Source organism: Myotis nattereri (genome assembly GCF_964212035.1).
Source record: "Myotis nattereri genome assembly, chromosome: 11".
Lineage (NCBI taxonomy): Eukaryota > Metazoa > Chordata > Mammalia > Chiroptera > Vespertilionidae > Myotis > Myotis nattereri.
The window spans coordinates 82786485-82800455 of record NC_138086.1 but is presented as its reverse complement, the minus strand read 5'-3'; the positions used below and the strand labels follow the sequence as shown (position 1 = coordinate 82800455).

Genomic DNA, 13971 nt, shown 5'->3' with positions numbered 1-13971 from the left:
CCAGCACAGGCCGGGACAGACACCGAACCCAGACTGCTGGCACCTGCTCTGCAAGGAGCAAGCACCTCCTAGGAGCCCCACCCCACAGCAGGGCTCGCCCTCTGTACCCCTCAGGGACACCCTCAGGTCCCCAGGTGGTGGGCATCCGGACCTGGGTCTGGGGACCTCCGGACCTTCGTGTGCTCTGTTTCCTGTCCCGGAGGTGGCAGACCCCACCGCCTGGAGGCAAGGTCGGCCGGGGGGGGGCGGGGGGTGGGGAGGGGCCGGGCAGAGGGGCCCAGCTGGGCGAGAGGCAAGACCGGGAAGGGTGTGGCAGGTAGTTGCTGGCCAAGAGGTGGTGCTTGCTGAGGAAACATATGTTTGTTCTGCAAATGATGCCCGTGGGCAGGCACTCAGGACTGCAGGGTCGCGCATGGAGGTCCCGGAGCACGAGAACGCGGGTCCTACTGACAGTGCGCTCACCTGCTGTAGACGTGGCTGGCAGAGCTATTCCCCAGGCCACCAGTGCCGTCCCCAAAGTCCCAGCGGTAAGCCACGTCGGTGCCAAAGCTGACTCTGAACTGGAAGGTCACGGGAGTGTTCACCAGAGCTGAGTCCGCGGCCACGAGTCTGCTGGCCACCACTCTCCTCTGCACCTGGACACGGCGGGGCTCCGAGGCCACGCTGCCCATTCCATTGGAAGCCTGCACCACCACGCGGTACCTGCGGGGGGACAGGAGGGTCAGGTGGTGACCAGCGCCAGGTCAGAGACAGACTCTGAGAGAAACTCCACCGTCTCCCAAGAAAGGCGGGAGCTCGCGGTCATCTTTAGGAATGATGGGAGCGCCCGGTGGTTGCGCCTCACTGGGCAGAGGGGTGACACCTTGGCCTTCCTCTTGATCGTGGAGGCACCAGTCACGGCCATGGAGAGACTGCCACCGTCCTTGCAGGAGGAACACGCTTAGGCCGCATGGGGCGGAACGGCACCTGCGCCTGGACTGCCTGGTTTCAAGGCCCCACCCTCTGCTGCGGCCTTCAGATCTACGTGTGTGACCAAACCACGGGCAGCACTCTGTGTGAGGGTGACACTACATCATGTCAGCGCCAGCTTGGCATCTGCAGGCTGCGCTGCGCCTGCCACAGCTGCCCGTGGTGAGGACCACTACGCACCACTGGGGGACACTGAGCCTTCTCTGGATGCTCCTGCGCCTGGTCCTCACGGGCAGGTCTTCTCCGAAGAACCACGTGAACTCCAGGGGAGTGGTTTCCTTGGTAATGGCCACAAAAGTGATGTCGGTGTCAGTGGCAAACACAGTTCCATTGGTGTAGACAGAGATGGCTGTGACAGAGGGTGTAAGGGGGTCCCTCAGCGGGAGGGCTGGGATCTGCCAGGGAAGTCGCGTCCCCACCTCCCCGCGTGGCCACGGGCATCTGGACGCCTGACTGTACACGGAGCAGTGGTGGGCACCTGGGGGCACTGGGCCCGAGCTCATCAGGGGACCCGGCCCCTCTGCTGACTCTGCATGGAACCGCCCACCTGCTCATGCCTCCGGGTCTGCGGTTCATGGCGAGCGGGGCCAGGGCAGAGCGAACCACAGATCTGGTGCTGCCATGGCCTTCACCTCAACTGACTGCAAAGGGTTCATTAGACCTGGAGTTAGAATAGAAACGTACGCTGCATCCGATATCGCACGGCCATGCTGGACCAGGCCCGCCTGCCCCCTATGTGGGTCTGCAAGGCGAAGGACAGGTTACAGGAGGAAGTGGGTGGAAAATGGTGGGAAACGGTGGTGCCTGGAAGGAAAGTGAAAGGCAGAGGGAGACCGTCTCAGAGCTGCTTCCCTGGTCACACATGCCCATAGTTCCCATTCCTCCATCTTCTCTCCTTCAATTCCAATACATTCAAAATTCAAAGTCTGTGTTTTGGAAACAGACAGGCCTGGGAAACATGTACTTTGTCACAAAATTTCTCTCAGTAAAATGTTAAGTGTTGCCCGGCTGGTGTTGCTCAGTGGTTAAGCATTGACCTATGAACCAGGAGGTTACAGTTCGATTTCCGGTCAGGGCACATGCCTGGGTTGTGGGCTTGATCCCCAGTGTGGGGCATGCAGGAGGCAGCCAGTCAATGATTCTCTCTCATCATTGATGTTTCTATCTCTCTTTCCCTCTCCTTTTCTCTCTGAAATCAATAAAAAATATATATATATTTTAAAAAGTTAAGTGTTTTCTCTCTGGAGAGGGCCCTGCCTGGATGCTGTGTCGGTGCCTTTGAAATGGTTTGCTTCTGTGTTGCATGGGGACTTGTGAGGATGTGGACGCCCAGAGCATGGGGCTGGGTACCCAGCGCCCAGATGCACGGCTTACTTCTCAGATCCGTGGGGGAGCCCCCGAAGGCACACATGGAGCCCCTGAGGCCACTGCTGGCATTCAGGAACACAGATGTGGCCTCGGGGCCCAGTTCCACGTAGTAAGGTCCAAGTCGCACCTCAGCTCCGTGAGACTCGCTGTAAAGGACCGTCTGGAGCGCGTAGACACCTTCTGCACAGAGAAGAAGGTGGTTGCTTGGGGAGTGTGACAAGCACGCACAGCAGCTAACACTGTGGCTTGGCCGGGGGGCAGGGGCAGGGGGACCAGCATGTGAAATGACATGACACACAGAGGCCACACTGTTCCTTTCTCCTGTGGGAACAGGGCCGACTCGTGGGCTCGCTCCCCTGCTGTGGCTCAGCCCCCCACTCCACAGGGCGCAGCACGTGGCTTAACACTCTGCTGTCTCACACTCTTAGTAAGGTTATTAACAGGGGGTGGCATCTTCATTTTGCCTTGGGCCCTGAGGATTACGTAGCTAATTCTGTGTGGAAAAGTCACAAGAATGAAAATAGATGTTGGCCTCCCACAGCTGGGCAAGAAGACACTTCAGTAACCGTCCAGTGGAAATGGACTGTAGGACCATCACGGCAGGCTATGGAGTGGCCCCATGCTTCCTGGCTTCACACCGGATGACACGACCCCGTAACCTTGCAGGCCGCCCCGCTCAGGCTGGCCATCTCCACCCTGTGAACTGGTGCTAGACTGTGCAGGCGCCTGCGCATGGATGGCTCTCCTCAGCTGTGTTCCTGTGAAGAAGCTGGCTAGCCCGCTGAGTCACACGAGACCCCTGACTGACGTCCCCATCGCCCTGGTGACAGCCAGCCCACCGCCAGGAGCAGCCTCTGACGGAAACCGCCTGAGAGGAGGAGCTCCGGGCTGCGGGCGGTTGTAACACGGCGGCAGGTAATGACCGTCAGCAACTCCCTAATCCAGTGATGGCGAACCTATGACACGCGTGTCAGAGGTGACACGTGAACTCATTTTTTTGGTTGATTTTTCTGTTAAATGGCATTTAAATATATAAAATAAATATCAAAAATATAAATCTTTGTTTTACTATGGTTGCAAAGATCAAAAAATTTCTATATGTGACACGGCACCAGAGTTAAGTTAGGGTTTTTCAAAACGCTGACACGCCGAGCTCAAAAGGTTCGCCATCACTGCCCTAATCCCAACCCCACCTGTGGGTTTTCACTTGCTCATCTGACTCCCAGCTTTAACATGTTAGCTCTGTGGTCGGCAAACTGGGGCTCGCAAGCCACATGCGGCTCTTTGGCCCCTTGAGTGTGGCTCTTCCTAAGCCTTAGGAGTACCCTAATTAAGTTAATAACAGTGTACGTAGCTACATAGTTTAAGTTTAAAAAATTTGGCTCTCAAAAGAAATTTCAATCGTAGTGTTGATATTTCAATTGTAGTGTTGACTCATGAGTTTGCCGACCACTGGCCTAGACGAGTCTCAACTGGGCTGACTGGGCACTTCAAGTCTCTGCCACGTACCTGTTCCATGCCAGTAGCTACCTCAGGAATGTCCTCATGGAGATGACAGAAGCACAAGAAGAGCAAGGCCTCTCTAGGTGTAGACTTAGAAGCACCATACTTGTACTTCTGCCTCATTCTATTACCCAAAGCCAGGCACATGGTCAAGTCCGGAGACAGAGGCAGAGGACACTTCAAAGTTAAATGCCCAAGGGGGGGTGGATGCAGAGAGGGTAAAAGATCATTCAACCCATCAGCAAGACCTATGAATTCTACCTTGGAAATACTTTGCACACCTGTCCAATCCTCCTTCTATCTTATTGCTCCCACCACTTCAGTTCGCCATGATCTCTCTTACCTATCACCACCTGACTGCTCTGTCCAAATCTTTCTTGCCCATTCCTCCTCAGACCATTCTCAATGCAGCAATGAGAATCAACTTAAAAAGAAAACCTGCTCTGACTACTCATTTAATTAAGTCTGCCAAATGGTTTCCTATTGTTCTCAGGATAAAGGTGAAAGTCCTGACGAAGGCCTGAATTGTTTTCAATTTTCAATGGAGGGGTTGTTTTAAAGCAAATAGATGAACTGGATGAAAGGGAGAAAGAGAGTGAAGATGGAGTGTGGGAAAGAGAGGCTTTGTAATGACTTCCATGTGAGGACAGCCTGGGACCCCTTTCTCCAACCTCATCTCCTTCCATCCTCTCTTTCACTTTATGGTTGGAACACATCCTAATTCCCCAATTTGTACACTATTTCAAGCCTCCGGGGTCTTGTGTGGACTGCTCAGGAAGAACTGCAATAATAAGCTAGAGATTAGGATGAGATAATAAGTAGTCAATATACCCATAGCTCTCCCAATATGCTCTCTTGACGTTCTCACCATCTTTTTATCCAGATAAACATGTACACATGGTTATGCTAGGGTGAGGTGAGAGTAGTCTACAGGTGTGACAACTCATCCGAGAGGTTTTTGAGCCTGAGTCTGAGATACAACTGTTCAATGGGCTTTGCGGAGAAGAAATCTAAGAGGATGGGGTCAGAGGAATGGGATGGAAAACATACCCATAAGGCAACATCTTCACTAAGTTAGGCAACCCGCTCTCTGGAAAAGAACTATTAAGCCAAGACTTTCTTCAGGACCGAGGCTGACAGATGCCTTTTAGTCCACAGGGAGTTCCCCTGTGATTCTTTCAGAGTTTGAGAAGGCTTCTCAGCAGCTAGGCACACATCACCTTATTCCCTGTCTCTTCTCCCCAATTTTCTCGGGGGAATATTTCTGAAGATTAGAGACATGGAAAGAAATGACATATTCTCCTTTTCTCTCTCCTCATGTAGGGATTTCACAATGGAACTACAAGGGTCCTGTAGAATTCTCTCTCTCATTGATCAACAAGAGGCAAATGTGAGTGCTTCAACTTCAACAAGTGGTTTTAGTTGAATCTACAGAAAGAAGAAGGTGATTGAAACTCTCTACTTTAGGCCCTAAAAAAAAAGAGAGGAGAGGAGTGTAGATTGGTTTGGCTCAATGGATACGGCATTGGCCCGGGGATTGAAGGGCCTGAGGTTCGAATGCAGCCCAGGACGAGAGAGAGAGAGAGAGAGAGAGAGAGAGAGAGAGAGAGAGAGAGAGAGAGAGAGAGAGAGAGAAGGGAGGGAAGAAGGTGCTGCCTCTTTTCCTCCCTCCCTCCTTCCCAGAGGCGAGGGAGCAAGGGGGAGCACCGCTGGTGGAGGAGGAAGGAGAAGGAGGGAGGAGGAGGAAGGAGAAGGAGGGTGCCTCTTTTTGAGCGAGAGGAGCTTTTTGGGCAGGAGGAGAGGAGGAGGGAGGAGAGGAGGGGGGTGGAGAGGAGGAGGAGGGAGGAGAGGAGGAGGGGGGTGGAGCGGAGGAGGAGGGAGGACGAAGGAGGAGAGGAGGAGGGTGGAGAGGAAGAGGAGGGAGAAGAGGTTGAGGAGTGAGGAGAGGTGGAGGAGGCCCAGTGTCCCAGCACCATTCTTTGGGCCTTCCTGTCCTCAGCATGCCCCGCCCCCTTGCTCCTGAGCACATACCTCTCCTGTACCGGTGGAAGATGGTGACAGCCACGTCCCCAGTAGCACGGTGGGTCCTCATCTGAACCCCAGAACCATCCCCGAAGTCCATCACCAGACACCTATCAGCTTCAGGAGTGATTTGAACCCGGAACCGCAGACTCGGAAGTGCCTGAGCATCAGCTTCTGGGAAGCGAGGGGCGACAGGATCCGCAGCGTCCTTGGGGCCCAGGGCTGGGAAGGCAGCAGCGGGACACTGAGCGTAGGGCCAGAGCTGCTGGTTCCCAGGCCGGAGCGTGGAGAGGCTGATGGTGCAGGGAGGGCCGGGAGGAAGGCCGTGGGGGCTGTGGGGAGAGGGCAGAGCCTCAGATCTCAGGACAGTGACACATTCCCGGGAGGAACGGGATGCAGCAGGGAGCAGCCGCCAGCAAGGTCTGTGTGGCCTGACCGCGGGCTCATGGTCACTGTTCTCAAAGTGGGGTCCCAGCGCAGCATGAACTAGGACAGAGCCTCCCAGCAGCAAGAGGACACTTTCAAGGCCGGGTAAACAGTGCTAGCGCCTCAGGGGCACCAGTAGGAAACAGCGCCACCTGCGTGGTCCTGAGCCTGTGCCTTAAAGCAGCGGCCAGGGCTGCCACTGCCCCTGACGTGAACAAGGCAGACGCAAGATCATGGCTCACTGGGCATTCCCCATGAAGGCAGAGAGCCCCCTAGCAGGGACACTGGCCTCCACGCCACTCTCACCGTACCTTCTGGGCCAGACGGCAGGCTGTGAAGTCGGGATGCTGGTCTGAGCAGATGCGGCCACCTGGATGGGGACCCCCGTGGTGACATCTGTCCTGGGAAGCAGCTCGGGGGCCAGGTCCTCTGCAGAGCGCAGTGGCCGCACAGCACAGGAGGGGACCTCCACCTTCAGGCTGCAGGGCCCCGCGGGACAGGCGCACTGGAATTCAGGGTGACACCGGTGAGGGTCAGGTGGGCAGCGGGGTCTGCGCTGGTGCGTCCTCAGCCAGTAGCCAGCAGGGCTCCCGAGCTCAGTGGCTCCGGCGCTGGTGCCACCCAGGAAGAGGCAGGCATTCCTACCCTCCGGGGCAACCAGCAGGGCTCCCGAGCTCAGTGGCTCCGGCGCTGGTGCCGCCCAGGAAGAGGCAGGCATTCCTACCCTCCGGGGCAGCCAGGAGCGCTCCTGGGCCCGCGGTCACGCCGAGGCTCGGTCAGCAGAACTGGGCACAGTGACAGCAGATGTCCACGCTGCGCCCGGCCAGGCGGGTGGAAGTGAGCACTTTTACATCAGCTGTAAACCCAAGTCGACAGCGGTGTCCAAAGGACCAGAACTTCAAAATACGGGTCCCAACAGGCCCGAGGGTCACCTGCGCCCCAGACACCCACCTGGACCAGCTGACAGAAGGCACCGTCCAATTCCCCAACAGCGCACATCGGGCGGTGGCGACCCGGGCCACCACGGCTCCAGCAGCCTGCGATTCCCACCGAAGGTCCCCGGGGGCCTCTGAACAGGAGGGAGAGGAAGCCTGTCAGTCTCCCTCCCGGTGCTGCCCTTGGCTGCTGCTGGGAGAGTGAAGGGCACAGCTCAGAGCTCAGCGGCCCTCAAGGACCCCTGGAGCCTCAGGCAACGCTCCTTCTCCGCATGGACTCCACACGCAGAGCTCACTCCCAGGCCCCACCTCTGCGACCCTCAGGTGTCAGCGGGGACCCTGCCCCGAGACTCAGGAGCCGCCACCTCCCCACCAGAGCCAGCCCAGGGCCCAATAAATGTGACGGCCCTCCAGCTGCCGCTGCTGCAGCAGTGACCGCCTGAGTTCATGGACACCACACGACCACTGTAGCGCTCACACCCTTGTGGCAGCAAAGGGGACACGGTGGCCCATGTGGGGTGAGCTGTCAGTGTCTGGATTAGTCTTTGCTACAGCACAGGCCAGGCAAGGAGGCTCAGACCGGGGTCTCCTCGTCACCATGGCACCTAAAACAGCAGTCTGTGTATGGTCCTTTAATCCCAGCAACTCCTGCAAAAATCCCTTTTTCCCTCCATTGACATGAAGGTGGAATGTTCCTTTGGAAAGAAATACTGAATTCATACTTGGAAACACAGCCTATAAGTCCCCTGGGAACAGGCAGCTCACCTCTCCTGGTCGCCAGAAACTCCCGGGGCCGGCTCCTGGGCCATGGGGACTGAGGGCTTCCCTGGGGTGGGTTGGTCACAGCTGCGGTGGCCGGCCGGCCGGCTTCGTCCAAAATCCCCTAGGAGACGGTGAACGGGAGCAGCTCCTGGTGTCAGGACACGCGCCACACCACGGACTACAGGACGCCCACCACCCTCCTGATCACAGATGCACACTCCCCGCCCTCTCAGAGCTCCTCTTACCAAGTGCGCTTTACACAGGGGTTGCGTGTCTGCCCAAGACAGGCCATCTCTCTGGGCCCTGCAGTTTCCGAGGAGGTCCGATAACTGGGGACAAGGACTCGGGGGACAGCTACGGGCATCCTCGCTGCCCCCGCCCCACCCCCAGCTCTTAGTTTCACTGGGTGTTGCACCAATCACTCTCTCTGCCCCAGGACTGTGTGTGGACTAGTATTTACCCGAAGAAAGGACCAAGAAGACGGGGTGTTTTGTGGCTCAGAATGGCTCCCAGGATGGGGTGGGGGTGGGGGTACTTGGAAGGGTCCAGGGAGGGTGGCTGAGAACCTGTGGGTTCCGGGCCCAGGCACGTTTCTGTGAACTGTTCCCAGGACTTGCTGTCCCCAGAACGCTGACAGGCTAGTGGCCAACAGAGCACGGGCCCCTGCAGAGCTCAAGGTCTGTGCTGGGCTGACTGGCCCCTCACAGCCCCCGCCCTCTGGCTCCATCCCGCTGTGTCTGTTGGGGGTAAACCCGAGCCCCTTCAGGAAGTGTGTGCCTTCCTGTCCATGTCCTGTGCCTACAGGAAGGACCACTGCAGACAGTCCCCTCTGAAGCCTGCGGTGTCCTCTGACCTGGAGGAGGGCATTACACAGTCTGAAGATTACATGGGGAAGTAGGCAAAAGGTATGCCACATGGGCAGTTCACAGGTAATGTAGGCTGGGGGTTTGCAAAGGGCTGTCAGCTCTGGTTTCTGCAACAAGGTTGTTAATCTCTCCATGATAACAGGCAGCTCCCAGAGGAGGAGGATGGGCTGCATTTCCAGGTGAGCTCCCAAGTACCGAGTCCCTGCCCACTGAGCTGGCCCCCACCCCACAGGTCAGAGGGACCAGAGGATGACAGCCTGCTCTGCCTTTTCCTCCCGGGGGGTCCAGACGTACTCTACATGCCCCAGGAGTGAAGTATGCAAGGCCACACACTTAACCCGAGATGACAAGGAGCAGAGGTGCCACGACTGAGGGAGAACTGTCCCTGTGTGTCCAGCCCACATGCTGGCCACAGCCACAGAGCTGCCTGAGCTGGATTCAAAATAAATAAGGTTAAGCCCCGCTGGTGTGGCTCAGTGGCTAAGCATCAACCTATGAACCAGGAGGTCACAGTATGATTCCCAGTCAGGGCTCATGGCCAGGTTACAGGCTCAATCCCCCGTATGCAGGAGGCAGCCGATCAATGATTCTCTCATCATTGGTGTTTCTCTCTCTCTCCCTCTTCCTTCCTCTCTGAAATCAATAAAAATATATTAAAAAACAATAAGGTTAAGGGGTTAGGGTTAGTTTCTCCATCACATTGGCCACATGTCCAGGGCTCAGTGTCCGGACACAGAATGACTATCACCCTGGAGTGTCCTGGTGGCCGGCACTGGGTGGGTGGGGCTGGGGCCTGACCCCACGGTCATTAGCACAGTAGGACCATGAGCTGCCCTGAAGCTGGACAGTGTCACCTTGTTTCCGAGGCTACTTCCAGGACAAATACTCCTGGTGCAATTCGTTAAATGGCTTTGAGAATGACTCCTTGTAGGAGATCCCCACCCAAGCTCCTCCTTAGGAAGGATCAGACTCACCAGGACTTGACGGGCGGGAGTCCCTGAGGCCTGGATTAAGGGTGGGGGGGGGGCGGAAACCATGCAGGGCAGAAGCCCTGCTGGCAGGAGCCTGGAGCCTCGGGAAGCAAAGCATGCGCCCAGCTACCCACTGTCCTTTGTCTCCACTAACTTGATGAACAAAAGCCTATTTGGATTTTTTAACCACAAATTCTGTATTTCAGGTTTAATGCCCAGTGTTCAGTTCTGCTCCTCCTGACTCCATAGGACACAGTACTTAAGAGGCACTAATCAAGAGGAAAATTGCTACCTAAGAGCGATAAGAGCCCTCCCCGGCACCCAGTCCTCCCCGGCACCCAGCCCTCCCCGGCACCCAGCCCTCCCCGGCACCCAGTCCTCCCCAGCCAGGAGCAGCGCAGTGCCCAGGCACAGTTTGGTCACCACCTGGACTCAGGCAAAAACAAGAGGCAATGGCTAGATCCTGGTGAGAGTCCACGTACCTTCCTCTGCGCAGCTCCCAGGCCCGGGTGGCAGGAAGCAGAGCAGCCCCAGGGCTGGGACCAGCAGCCTCCTCCCCAGCTCCATGGCTCCCGCCTCCCCGTCACAGCCCAGGCGAAGCCGTGAGGGCAGGGCTCTTAAAGGCTTGACCCTCCCCCTGGCCAGCACCTGTGGACAATCAGCCAACTGTGAGTCCCCTCAGAAACACTCCTCACCCCCCCCCCCACCCGCAGGGCTGCTTCCCTCAGATCAAAGTGTCCTGAGGGTGTTATGCGTCCTCCCTCCATGGGGCTCAACACAGCTGCACTAAAGTCAACCTGCTCTCCGCTGGGGTGACTGTGACACAGCTGGTGACACGGCTGGTGCTGTGTCCATCACAGGACACCTAGAGCCAGTGTCCGAGGTACAGGCTCTGGGTGGCGCTTTGTCTGGTGCACTCAGAGCTGTGAATGAGCACATGGCACCAGGTCCGCCACACCCTCCCCCCTCCCCACTGGCTACTCTTGTGTTCAAATGCCCTGATGGGCGTCCCCAAGGGCGCCTGGTCCTTTGGTCCCTGGGAGTGAAGGGATGGCTTCCGCCCCACCTGCTCCCTCCGTGCCCCTCCCCCCCTCTCTGCAAAGACACCTGTGGCGATGCCACCTGAGGGACAGGGACCGTCCCAGCACCAACCACTCTCAGCACTGCAGGGTCTAGTGACCACCCTGATTTCCCTCAGACGCGTCAGGGACAGGAAGTCGCCATGACCACCACTGCCCTCACCTCGTCCCAGTACATAGTGCAGGGAGCGTGGCCCACACTCAGGAGAAGTTTTTAGTGTCTGCTCATCTGTGTCACTTCAGCCTGCGCTCACCCCCACCAGCCTGGCTCTCATCCTTCGTCCTCTTCTTGGGAGTACTTTCCCATAAAGCCACAGGGAATAAAAACATTATTCAGCCCAGCTGGCGTGGTTCAGTGGCTGAGTGTTGACCTATGAACCAGGAGGTCAGGGTTCAATTCCTGGTTGGGGCACATGCCCGGGGTTGCAGGCTCGACCCCCAGCAGGGGGCTTGCAGGAGGCAGCCCATCAATGATTCTCTCTCATCATTGATGTTTCTATCTCTTTCTCCTTCTTCCTTCCTCTCTGAAATCAATAAAATTATATTTTAAAAAACAACACACAAAACCAACATTATTCAGTAGCAATACCTGATGTCTTAAGACAGGACAGAATCCTCTGGAAGTCTTTGCCATCTGGGTCACCTCACCATGTGATGCGAGTCCAGCACAGTGTCTGCTGTGCGGGGTTCGAGACCAGCCCACATCCACAGATGGCCCCTCGACACCCTAGGGCCAAGCTGGAGCCACCCCTGGGTCCCACACGTCCAAAGTGGAGGGTCCCATGTCCTCCAGGCGCAGGTGAGTCACCAGACACTGACCTCACATTCCTGACTCACAGGACCGCGTGCTGTAGAGGTTGACGCAGTGGAGCCAGGGCTGGGGGGGCGGACGGAAGGGGGGCCAGGCACAGCCATCACCTCCTGCTGCTCCTCCTGCCACCTCCGGGGCTGCCATCCCTGACATCCCCAGATGGGTATCACTTAGTCGACAGCATGCCGAGCGGAGGGGAATGACAGCTGGCTTAGGATGTTGTAAAAATTGCATGGAAACCAGCTTCACCACAGCAGATTTGAAACTAAGACGCTTTCCAGGTTCCTAAAATGATTGGTGGGTGTTAACTTTGACATGTATTACTCATTATCCCAGCCACTTAGCCACAGTGCAGGAAAGGGCTATACATGAGACAGAATTCTGGGTCCTGATCCCATCCCTGCCACTGGCCGGGCAGGTCCCTTAACCGGATCTGCCAAGTAAAGGAGCCGCAGGGCAAACCCCGAGTGAGCGGCTGCGCTGCCTGCCTGTCCTCCCCGGACCGCACCGCGGACGGAGGCACCTGCTAGTTCTCGAGGGAAGAACAGAAGGGCCGCTCTGAGTGATGCAGGGGAAGAGGCTCCTCCACTGTTAACGCACCTTCAGCAGCAACCTGGGGCAGAAGGGCCGCCATGGGCTTCCAGGGACAGAGGCCGGCAGACAGGGGAGCCCAGGGCGCAGAAGTGCTCAGGTGGGTCCTGCAGGGCCTGTGGCCACACCTCGCTGAGCTGGAGACAGTGCCTGGGAAGAAGCGCCATGTCAGCAGTTATTAGTACAGGAGGACTCACAGCTCCAATAAAAGGCCTGTGTAAAGTCTGGATGGATAATTCCCTTTCAATTTCTTAACAGCAAAACAAAGCAAACATGAGAACAAAGAAGTAATGATAGGGGCAGAAATAGAGTATTTGGGGACCAGCTATAATTGTAAGAAATATTAATCCTGCTCTGTTACCCGTGATTGTTTTATTCTGATTAAAGGAGGCACATTCAGCCGAAACCGGTTTGGCTCAGTGGATAGAGCGTCGGCCTGCGGACTGAAAGGTCCCAGGTTCGATTCCGGTCAAGGGCATGTACCTGGGTTGCGGGCATATCCCCAGTAGGAGATGTGCAGGAGGCAGCTGATCGATGTTTCTCTCTCATCGATGTTTCTAACTCTCTATCTCTCTCCCTTCCTCTCTGTAAAAAGTCAATAAAATATATAAAAAAATAAAATAAAGGAGGCACATTCTAATCTGCTGGGAGTTGCACTCGGTACCTGGGAGCTCACCTGGAAATGCAGCCCAACCTCCTCATCTGGGAGCTGCCTATCATCATGGAAAGATTAACAACCTTGTTGCAGAAACCAGAGCCAGACAGCCCTTTGCAAACCCCCAGCCTTTGCATACTCCCAGCCTTTGTATACCCGCAGGCCTTTGCAAATCTCCAGCCTGCATTACCTGTGAACTGCCCATTTGGCATACCTTTTGCCTACTTCCCCGTGTAATCTTCATCCTTCTGCCCAGTATAAGCAGCTGGCTTTTGGTGGAGGCAGAGCAGATGTTTTTGGGTGACCTGCTGCTCTCCCATGCTGCCGGCGCTCATATGACTCAACCCTGTCTCTGCTGAATTGGCTCAAGTCATGACAGACAGCATGGACCCATTGATTGTCTGCTTACATATTCTGGCAACCAAGAAGGACGTAAGCAAGGGACTCCTCTGGGGTGGGTACTGGGGATCCCAGTGCCTGGAATGGGGTTTCCTGGGGCTGAGGCCTGGACTCTTATTTGCAGCACTGCCAGGTATTGTCCTGTTTTGAGTCCCAGCTGCAGCCTCAGCAATCCCGTCTCACCTAAGACCTAAGTTGGATCAAGCGTGTTTGTATGACAGGAGGAGGAATCAAGTGTTTGTACAGCAGGAGACGCAGTTGCTGCCTCTCTGCACTTCTTTGTAAGGCCTGTGCATAGCGCCGAAGGTATTTTACTGCCTCTCGTCTGGGCGAGCCTGATCAGCTGGGTGGCAATAGACCTCCGGTGGTCCTTGCCTGGTCTTGGAGCCCTTAGTCTGACCCACTCTGGGACGAGAGACATTGCTCTGCTTCAGTGGTTGTTTCTATGCCGGGCATCCTGAGGTTTCCGTGGCTGGACAGACAAGGAGCATGGTGTGAAGCTCTTGTTTGTAGGTTGTGCACGCCTGTAAATATTGTACAGAGTGTCTCTGTTGTTGTTTTGGGTCTTTTGTTTTTTGGTTTGTTAACGATGGGCCTCATCCCACTCTGGGGAG

At 56.3% G+C, this 13971-nt stretch overlaps 1 protein-coding gene across 1 annotated transcript in view; it reads right to left on the bottom strand.

Annotated features, from left to right (window-relative positions):
- The window catches only part of PKD1L1 (polycystin 1 like 1, transient receptor potential channel interacting), a gene marked incomplete at both ends in the record, with an annotated part of 54009 nt that extends 46722 nt beyond the window's left edge, over window positions 1-7287 (bottom strand). Inside the window, 7 exons of the mRNA XM_081102014.1 lie at window positions 463-702; window positions 1150-1318; window positions 1654-1773; window positions 2344-2517; window positions 5872-6194; window positions 6600-6793; window positions 7240-7287. Of these exons, the coding sequence (XP_080958140.1) occupies window positions 463-702; window positions 1150-1318; window positions 1654-1773; window positions 2344-2517; window positions 5872-6194; window positions 6600-6793; window positions 7240-7287 (1268 nt within the window). The remainder of the gene's footprint in view (window positions 1-462; window positions 703-1149; window positions 1319-1653; window positions 1774-2343; window positions 2518-5871; window positions 6195-6599; window positions 6794-7239) is intronic.
- Between the last annotated feature and the right edge of the window lie 6684 nt (window positions 7288-13971).